The 10429-nt window shown below is 40.6% G+C and overlaps 1 protein-coding gene across 1 annotated transcript; it reads left to right on the forward strand.

Moving 5' to 3' along the window:
- Positions 1-1635: 1635 nt before the first annotated feature.
- Positions 1636-2258, forward strand: LOC117312605 (interferon omega-1-like). Its single transcript, XM_033858041.2, has one exon. It carries the CDS (start codon positions 1651-1653, stop codon positions 2236-2238), a length of 588 nt encoding a protein of 195 aa, XP_033713932.1. The 5' UTR covers positions 1636-1650; the 3' UTR covers positions 2239-2258.
- The last annotated feature ends 8171 nt before the right edge of the window (positions 2259-10429 follow it).

The following is a 10429-nucleotide window of genomic DNA, read 5'->3' on the forward strand; positions in this document are numbered from 1 at the left end:
CAAAATAATTGTGGAATTTTACTTTCTAAGAAAGTAGCAATGAGAAACAAAAAATTTAAAGCATTGAAAATGATAGAGACCGCAGCCCCTCTGCCTTTTTTACTTCCCTGTATTGCTCTTACCTCACCATGAATTAGAACTAACGAGGAGCAGCAAGACAAATTTTGCCCAATAAGTCACTAAGTGAATATAATTTATAAAAAACTTTAAAACTTTAAATGTAGAATCGCACACAAGTAGAGGAAAGAAGGCGATTTCTCTCTGACCTAATCCTGGGCCTCGCTGCCCTGCATTCTCAGAGGGAGACAGAGACAGAGGAAGGGAGAAGCCCACTGGCATCAACTGACTGAATGAACAACTGAACCTCACTGGTTTCTGTGACATAAGCTTTAATGAGAGACAACACCATCGTTGAATTCTCTGCCCCCAGCTCAGAAATTCTGAATGTAACAAGTGTTCACTAGTTTTAGTAAAAGAGTTGAATAATAAAATTTGTATTTGGTAAAATAAAAATTATTTGTTTACTCAGGGTGAAATGATTAGAATTGGATAATTCCTCCACCTCCTTAGAGAAAACACACTTTTGCTCTTAGCATCTGAGGGCTGCTGACACTTCTGATACGGGTCAGGAGAAGAGGAGGTCACCACTGAGGACTAAGGTCCTTCACAAAAACACTCCAGGGGCAAGGGTGAGGGTCCTGGAAGATGAATTATTTTCCCAACAATAAACAAATCCCTCCACAAAAAGGAGATTTTAAAGTCCTCGGGATGTGGTGAGCCTGCCCTCAGGCAGGGAGTCCAGGTTAGGAAGGGGACTCTGTCACTCTAGAGGAGAGGGTGTGACTAGATGTGATCTCTCCCTTGTGACTGAGGTGCTGCTGGGGAAATACAATTTTCTTGGAATTAGGACCTCAACACCCATATTCTCTGAAAAGAACCAGTATTCCCGGTGGGAGTATTGGCCCAGCCTGTGGAGGACTAGGTCTCCAGTAAGAAAATGGTGGAAAGAAAGGGTACTAGTACTAACCTTGTGGTCCCCTGAAGCATAACTACATGGACATGTATGAATGTGAAGGAAGAGAAACATTAAAAAGCTCATTCACTTATAATCATCAGCCTCTGCTATGAAACCCCTCTTTGGCTTCAAAGAGCTTAAATGCCAGAGGTGGTCTAGTAAATCCCTAAAAAAGTACAGAAACCATAGGGCTGAGGAAGCCTGCCTTTCTATATAAAGTAAGGCAGTAAAAATGGAGACTAAGGTCATGGCTAAAAATTTGTTCCTGGAACAGAGAAAAGCAATATTTATGCATGAGAAGGAGAGAGAGAATGTACTTACATACCTGTAGCATTTCTGACTTTAACACACAGACATTTCTCATTTGATTAATAAATATCCATTTGGATGGGCACATCAGAAGTTATTGGGAAAAGTGCAAAATTAATAGTTTAGATTGATAACATCTTAGACACTGAGAATACATAAATGAAACCCAAAAAAGGAAGTAAAAGTGACAGAAATGTTTAGAAAATGAAAATTACTGTGTTCCCTATTTAATGGCCTTGCTTAGAAAGAATGTCACCAGAGAACCTACCCCCAAGGCTCCCCCAGACGCCCGTCTCAGCCAGGCCAGCAGCAGCCTCATTTGCCCCATGGCCTTCGTGCTCTCTCTACTGACCGCCCTGGTGATGTTCAGCTACGGCCCTGGTGGATCTCTGGGCTGCGACCTGTCTCAGAACCACGTGCGGATTAGCAGGAAGAACTTCATGCTTCTGGGCCAGATGCGGAGAATCTCCCCTCGCTTCTGTCTGAAGGACAGAAAAGACTTCGGTTTCCCCCAGGACATGGTGGATGGCAGCCAGCTCCCGAAGGCCCAGGCCACCTCTGTCCTCCACGAGATGCTCCAGCAGGTCTTCCGCCTCTTCCACACAGAGCGCTCCTCTGCCGCCTGGGACACCTCCCTCCTGGACAAACTCTGCACTGGGCTCCATCAGCAGCTGGAGGACCTGGACGCCTGCTTGGTGCAGGCGATGGAAGATGAAGAAACTGCCCTGGGAGTGATGGGCCCTACACTGGCTGTGAAGAGGTACTTCCAGGGAATCCATCTCTACCTGAAAGAGAAGAAATACAGTGACTGTGCCTGGGAAATTGTCAGAGTGGAAATCATGAGATCCTTGTATTCATCAACCAACTTGCAAGAAAGGATAAGAATTATGGATGGAGACCTGGGGTCACCTTGAAATGTTTCTCATTGGCTAAGATGCCATATCACCCTTGCACATACGTGTTTGGTCATTTCAGAAGGCTCTTATTTCAACTTTAATCACAGAATTTATTGTATTAATTCAGCTGATACTTTGTCAGCAATAATACACAAGTATATGTTAAAATTATTAAGCCCTAAGGGCATCAGTCCTTAAGAGATGACTGCCCTGATGTTATTTATTGTTTACTTACTTATATTTATATATTTATTCCTGTATCTTATTTATATTTTAATGTAAAAGATATTTTTATGTGTACACTGTATTAAAATTTAGAAAATATATTCACCTATTTTACTAAATTTGCATTTTGTTTTATTTTTTTCAATTCTTATGAAAGAAAACATGAGTTTTTTTTTTTTATTCTGAAAACCTAAATCCTTATTTTTTCTATATGAATCGATCTCCAAATAGTATTTGTCCATTTTGTCCTTTGAAACAGTCCTACCACTATCAGGAAATGCTTGTCAAAAGGTGGCATTCCATGGAATTGAGGGAAGTCCTGGAAATTATGGAGAATGGTTAGTCCTGATGTCATAGGTGTAACTGATCTATACCACCAGGAAAGAGTGGTCGGTGCAAATACCTGTGGGAAGGAGTCATCTCCACGAGGGAAGTTGGTGACATATGGTGTTGACTGGCCAATCCTGGCACCTTCCTCCCACCTTCTCCTCGGTCCTGCTTTACTGAACCATTCATCCCTTATACATAACTTCAGTCCCTCCAACTCACTGACCAGCCACACAGCTGCTCTGGTTCTGTGCAGGTTTCCAGCTTCAAGGTTTCTGTTAGAGTGAAAGCCACAGGAAGAGAGCACAGTTAAAGGAGAGTTCTAGGATTTTCAAAACGTCTGTGAGAAGGAGCCAGGGTTCATGGCACTGGATCCCAGCTCTTCTATTAATAGAAGTGTGACCTTGACAAATAGCACAAACACTAAGCTCCCTAGTTTTCTCATCTTTAATATGGGGACAATAGTAATATTTTCTCATAGGATTATTCTCAGGATTCAATGAGTAAATATACACAAGAGGCATAAAAGTGTGTCTGTCAGAAATAATCAGGACTGTTAGAGTCACAGAGTGGCTACCATCAGGGAGGAGAAGGAGAGCTGCTCTGAGGTAGCAACTGGAAGGCAACATAAGAAACATGCTAGGTCCTGGGCAAAATCTATTACTTTTAACTTGGGTGCTAGTTTCACAGTGTATTCAGTGTGTGAAATTTCCTTGTGCTGTATGCTGAAGATACTTGCATTTTCTGTGTATTATACTTCTAAAAGATTTCCTAGGAATTAGTAAACCTTTTTTAAGAAAGAACGATCAGTAGAAGATACTTTGATTTACCTTAAAAGTGAGTAAAATGGAAACAATAGAGATCTCATATCAATGCAGATAGTCACATGCATTTTTCATTAATACTGTTTGTTGCTTTTTTAGTATGAGAAAGATAAAAAATAGCTTCTGAACTGGTTTTGGTTTTTGGTCTTTCAGCAGCAATGCAGAGGCAGGAAGAAAAAAGCAGGAGTTATGAAATGTAAAGTTTTGCTCTCCAATCCTGGGCTCTCCCAGGTTTAATCTTAGTCTCTTTTCCATAAAGTCCCAGGTCCATAATTGCTGGCAATGTCACATCCTAGAGCCGGTCCTTCCCAGGATTTAGTGCTTTCAGAGGAGAGACTTCTACAAGTGTCATGCAGGTGTCTTATACCCAAGTAAGAGTCTTTCTCTGAAGAAGGTGCCATCAGTCAACTATATTGCTCAAAATACATACACATTGCAAATACATACCGCCAATTCTCCACGATAAAATGGCTATGTTGATCCATATTCAAGAGCATATAAGTTTATATGTGCTCCCACACATTATCCAAAACACAATCTTATCATTCTTTTCAGTTTTTGCCAACCTGATAGGTGACAGATAGCATCTAGTAGCAACCATTAGTTGTCGTTTTCCTAATTGATGGTCGCTGTTATCAGTCACAGTCTAGTCAGAAAAACAGAAAAATTTCCTCCAGCCTTCTAGTCCATCTCTTGCAACTTGTATGGAAGAACTTTAGAAGAAAAAAATCTGCTGGCAAAGGAGAAATGTAGTCAAAAGAACTGGAGCCCCAGCATCACAGAGCAGAGTTGAGAAGGATAGCTGTGGAGCTGAGGCTTTAGCTTCAAGACCAGCACACTAAGATAGGTGACAGTGTCCACTGGAAATTCAAGTTTCCTCCGTGAATTTCCTTTTTTTAAAAAAAAATTTTATTCATTTATTTATTTATTTTTGGCTGCGTTGGGTCTCCGTTGCTGCACGTGGGCCTTCTCTAGTTGTGGCGAGCGGGGGCTATTCTTCGCTGCGGTGCGTGGGCTTCTCCTTGCAGTGGCTTCTCTTGTTGCAGAGCACGGGCTCTGGTGTGCGGGCTTCAGTAGTTGTGGCACATGGGCTCGGTAGCGTGGCTCGTGGGCTCTAGAGCGCAGGCTCAGTAGTTGTGGTGCACGGGCTTAGTTGCTCCGTGGCGTGTGGGATCTTCCCGGACCAGGGCTTGAACCCGTGTCCCCTGCACTGGCAGGCGGATTCTTAACCACTGCACCACCAGGGAAGTCCCCATGAGTTTCCTATCCATACACAATGCACCTACTGCTCTTGCATTGACACTTTTTCACCTCTTTAAAGAAATTCATTATTCATTTTTTATACAAACTTTGTGTTATAAAAGTAGAAGACACATAGTCTGTCATGCCCTAAACTGGATCCCAGAAGCCACACTCACATTGTGCTCCTCCCATCTCACTGGCTGCCCATTCTGAGTTTCATTCGTGACACAAACATTGGTGCCTTTCCTGTGTTCTGTGCCCAGAATTCTTTCCAGTTTAAACTCATGAAATAAGTCCTGATCTAATCTAGTTTCAGGGATTGAAAAACAATCGTGATACTCACGTCTTCCAAAGCTAAGTTCTGGAATGACATACCCAACTGCCTATTTGACAGCTGGTATCTAGTAATCATCTCACATTTATGTTATTCAAAATTAACTCTCCTTAAAAAATAAATAAATAAAATAATAACAAGAACCCGTCCTTTCTCATTGTTCTCTAATCAGTTAATGGCAACTCTGTATTTCCAGGTTCTCAGGTTAAAGTACATGACATCATTCTCTGCTCCTCTCTCACAACCAGTCTGAGTGCAATCAAAGTTTTACACCACTGAGGTTTTTCATCCAAGAACTTGGTAAAGCTCTGCATTCTGAACACAAGACTTCTTCAATCTACTGAATTATATTAATAGCTATGCTGTAATCATCCTTGAATTATTAAATTCTACTTATATGATTTATTAATCATTAACATGCCTATTTATTTTACTGATATTTTATTTGTTATGCATCCATAGTTGTTTTTTTAATCTGAATTTCTTTTCTTATTGAACCCATTTAAAATCCTTGAACCAGGAGTTTATTTCTCTTGAAAAAGAAGGTGGATGACTTTTCACTTTATCCCATGATGTGTTAAAAATATTCTAACATATTTATAGGTGTTTTCTGACGAAAATATTTTAACACATTTATTGGTGTTTTCTGACATGCTTGCTATTCTACCAGTTCTTTAAGATACTTCCCTGAAGAATTTGCCTGCTAATTCTAAAAGCTAAAGGCTGAAAGTGACCCTAAGAAAGAGTGGGAAGGCCTTTAATTATTGTGAAAACTCCTCCCTGCACCTTTTCAGGTTATTTATGTCTGTAAATATTACCTTTAAATCCAGCCTACATTCCTCTGTCTCCCTTGCCTATTAAGACACTTACATGCACGTCACTCACATTTTATAAATCAAACATAATAAATCAAATGTCAATATGCAGATATAAGCTAGAAGCTTGATATTTGACTATTTGCAACGTGTCAAAGCATCTCATCTAATCCCAGCACATCATTTATTTACCACCATAGACTGAGGTTTGGCTGAGATTTGAACATGGGGTTACAAACCCTACTGTAATGAGCCAGAGTTAATTAATTAAAATTGACTCCCCAAAATCCTACCATGGTTTCTATGTTTCATATAAGACATTTCAGCTTTTATTACTCTAATAATTTCCTATGCTCCTGTACTTTTCAAGATCAAGGTCTTGCCCTTTACTTTCAACCCCTCTCCCCACCCTTCCCTGTGCACATACTCACCCAAGGCCTTGTAACTGAGAGTCACTTAAATGCTTGTGATTTACTCCCCAGAGTAGAAGCACTTCTACACTTCTTATTCCCACCCAGTATCCTGCACAATGTTAGGGATATTACTGGTCCTCAGGGTTGTTCATAAAAGTGATAAATGTAATAAGCTTAACATAGTTGTGCCAATAAATGTTTGAAAACTATAGTTTTCCTCCATTTTCTCTTGTGGGTTACTCTTGTCTTCTCAGGTGACCAGTAAATTTGTTAGCCAGGCATCTCCTTAGTCTTCCTTCAACCTCCTGCATGATTTAGATCAACTGTTTCCTTTTTCCTATTGTACAGTTTTTCTCAGCTTTAAAATAGGGATAATGAGAATACCATACTCCATTGAACGTACCATCTTATGTTATATGCTCTATTTAATGAGAATACAACTCATAACTGTTATCATAACTGAGTACATTTTATAACCAGAGACATATACACATAGTTATGATAGTTGTTACTGTGACGGGTGTACACAAGGTGTAAAAACCATTATTTCATGCTCACCCAAAAGATGATTATGGCACATTTGTGCCTTGCTCAGCTCATAACCTGGTTATGCAAAAATTCTACCTCTGTGAATTAAAATAGGGTTATCTTTTTTAGCATTGTACAAAGCATACACACAAATTTTTAAATTCTACTCGCAAATGAAATATCCTCATGGCTGTACCAAACACTCGATTAAAAATACCTATGGATCTCTAGTGGGCATCAAAACAAAATGCAGTCAGTGCATTGGCACAGAAGTTATGTATTTAGTAGAAAATGTTATATTAAGTTTAAATCTACACTATGCCGAAATTAAAAGCATCTTGATACAGATTACAAAGTTTTATGTAACGTATCCATATGAGATGACATTCTGAAGAAGTTAATAAAATTCTACAATGAAAAACCGTGACTATAATAAAGCTGAATGTTTAATAGAAGACACTTGCTTAAAACAAATGAGAGGGGACTTCCCTGGTGGTGCAGTGGTTAAGAATCCGCCTGCCAATGCAGGAGACGTGGGTTTGATCTCTGGTCCGGGAAGATCCCACATGCCACGGAACAACTAAGTCCGTGCATGCACCACAACTACTGAAGCCTGTGAGCCCTAGAGCCTGTGTGCCGCAATACTGAGCCCACGCACCACAACTACTGAAGCCTGCTAGATTTAGGGCCCGTGTGTGGCAACTACTGAGCCCGCATGCTGCAATTACTGAAGCCTATGCACCTAGCCGTGCTCTGCCAACAAAAGAAGCCACCACAATGAGAAGCCCGTTCGCTGCAACTAGAGAAAGCCTGTGCACAGCAAGAAGACCCAATGCAGCCAAAAAACAAAAAAGAAACAAACAAAAAAACCCCAAGTAAAACAAATGAGAGGACCAAAAGATTCTGTAACTTTAGATTAATTGTACAGAAAAGAAACAAACAAAACAAAAAACAAAAAAGAAACAAACAAAAAAACCCCAAGTAAAACAAATGAGAGGACCAAAAGATTCTGTAACTTTAGATTAATTATTAAAGACAGTTACTGGGTCATAAGAGATTGCCAAATACGGCCTTCTCTCAATTGAAATGAGATAAGCAAAGAAGTAATTCTGAAAATATTACTGATGATTTTGCTTCCATTGAAGCCAGGAACTTATAATAAAGTCTTCTTTTGGCATAAATAAAATATTTAGACAGTGTGAGTTTAATACTTTTAAATTTAAAAATATTTTTTCAACAACATAAACATTGGACGAGAAATTAACCATTTACATTAAAGGTTAATTAATTTCACATTCTCCCTTTCCCACGAGGCTCCTTTAAGTCTCAGCCTTGTCCCCAAGTCTTCCCACTGGAGGGTCCCAATATCTAGTAGCTTCCCTTCCAGAATGTAGATGCGTTTACCCTTTCCCCGATTTCCTTTCTCCCTAGAAAAGTGTGTTAATCTGAACACATACCACGACATGCTCTGATTTCGAGCCGTCAATCCCTGCATAAATGGGCACCGGCGTCAACCGGTCTGGCTAAAAGCTCCTACCAGGAAGGGAGGGATGGACGCAGAGGCAGGTGCAGAAAATGAAGACTGCGAAGCCGCGGCAAAGCTCCCCTCCGCAGTCAGGCCCGAAAAGGAAGTTTCCTCTCTGCTCTCGCGGCCCCACGCGCTCCCTGGGCCCCGGCGGCGCCTTTCCGGGGCCGGGGCTCCTGCAGACGGCGACTCGCCGGTTCTTCCCGCGGGCGCTGCGCCGGAGTTAGCGGAGCTGGATCCGGAAGCGGGTCCCGCTGGGTGGGCGGTGCCCGTCGGTCCTTTGGGGCGAGTTCGGGCGCCCCCTCCCGGCCGCTGCGGCGCAGCGAAGGCAGCTTTGAGGGCTTTGCCTTGCGGAGGACCTGAGCTCCCTTTCACGGTGGTCCAGGTGAAGCGCTGAATTTCTGGACTCCTGATCTCGCTGCTGATGGCCGTGGGGATGCTCTGCTCCATCCCTCACATTTTACCCGTTAGTATACATCGTCTTATATTCTTCCAATCATTTCCCATATTCATGTAAGTTGGTAGCGTTAAGTATTTGTTGCCTGAATCCACTAGAGCTTTGGTGTTGTCTACAGAGGACTCGTTGAAATGTTTGTAATCCAATCTGGTGCAGGGGTCAAAACTCTCAAGGGTCTTGTCTAGCACGCAGCTCATAAATTTATGGTGAGAATTAACTGAACAATCTATATGAATCATCCTTGGACAATTAAATATGATTTTTAAAAAAATTTTTATTATAGTTGATTTACAATATAGTGTTAGTTTCAGGTATAGAGCAAAGTGATTCAGTTATACACGTACATATATTCATTCTTTTTCAGATTCTTATATAGGTTATTACAGAATATTGAGTAGAGTTCCCTGTGCTAAATATGATTATTTTAAAATAATTAGAATTATTAATTTTGTTGATCACATTTAAGGCTATCAGAAATAATTACCAGTTGATAATTTCATTTTGTTTATTATGTAAAATAATCAGGACACTTTGTAATTTGGTCAACGCATCTACAAATTTGTAGGTGGACGATAAACTTATGAAAATATAGAGAATTTGTAACAGCGAAGTATGAGACGACAAAGGAATATCAATGTTATGAGAAAAGTATAGGGCTTTCCCGAAAATAAGTTATGGTTCAATACATGCCGTTTGCACAGATGTCTAAGGTGTGGATAGGGAGGTGGAATTTGGAATATGACCTACTAGGTTGTGAAACCTGGACTTACCATTTACTTATTAGATTGTTTTATACACATAAACTCTTAGCAGGTGACTCTTGGAAACGAGAATATTAGAATATTAACAACTCAGTTTCAACTATGTTGGAAAGATTAAGTGAGTCCTCTATAAGGGCTAAGGAATTTGTAGTTGCTGTCATCATCATTTTTGATAAAGACTGAAAGTCTGTAGAATTTGTCTGGCAGGTCCTTGGTAATCATGTTCACAGTAGCATTGTAACATTTAATTAATAATCAGTACAGGTTTTAATGTGCCATTAAAAGTAAGGGCAGCATCAAGGAAGGTGTTCTTTATCCTCAAATAAATGTCAAGATGAAATACATTCTAATGAATCCTTGCCATAAACACAATACCTTCAGATCTTCTTATCACCGCTTTACAGACTGAATGTGTGTGTGTATCCAAAATTCATATACGGAAACCCTACCCCTCAATGTGATGGTATTACGAGGTGGGATATTTAGGAGGTTATTAGGAGTAGATGAGGTTATGAGGGTGAACCCTCATGAATGGGATTAATGCCTTCATGAGACTCACAAGACAGTTTGCTTCCTCTCTTTGCTCTCCACCATGTGAGCATACAAAGAGAAGCTGGCAGTATGCAACCTAGAAGAGGGCTCTCACCAGAACTCAACAGTGCTGGCATGCTGATCTCAGACTTCCAGGCGACAGACTTTGACAAATAAAACTCTGCCATTTATAAGCCACCCAGTCTCTGGTACCTTTTTAGAGCAGC

The sequence above is a fragment of the Tursiops truncatus genome, chromosome 6 (assembly GCF_011762595.2).
Source record: "Tursiops truncatus isolate mTurTru1 chromosome 6, mTurTru1.mat.Y, whole genome shotgun sequence".
NCBI lineage: Eukaryota > Metazoa > Chordata > Mammalia > Artiodactyla > Delphinidae > Tursiops > Tursiops truncatus.

What these genes read in the sequence shown, in the direction of transcription:
- LOC117312605 (XM_033858041.2), top strand. Translation starts at nt 1,651, where the DNA reads ATGGCCTTCGTGCTCTCTCTACTGACCGCCCTGGTGATGTTCAGCTAC.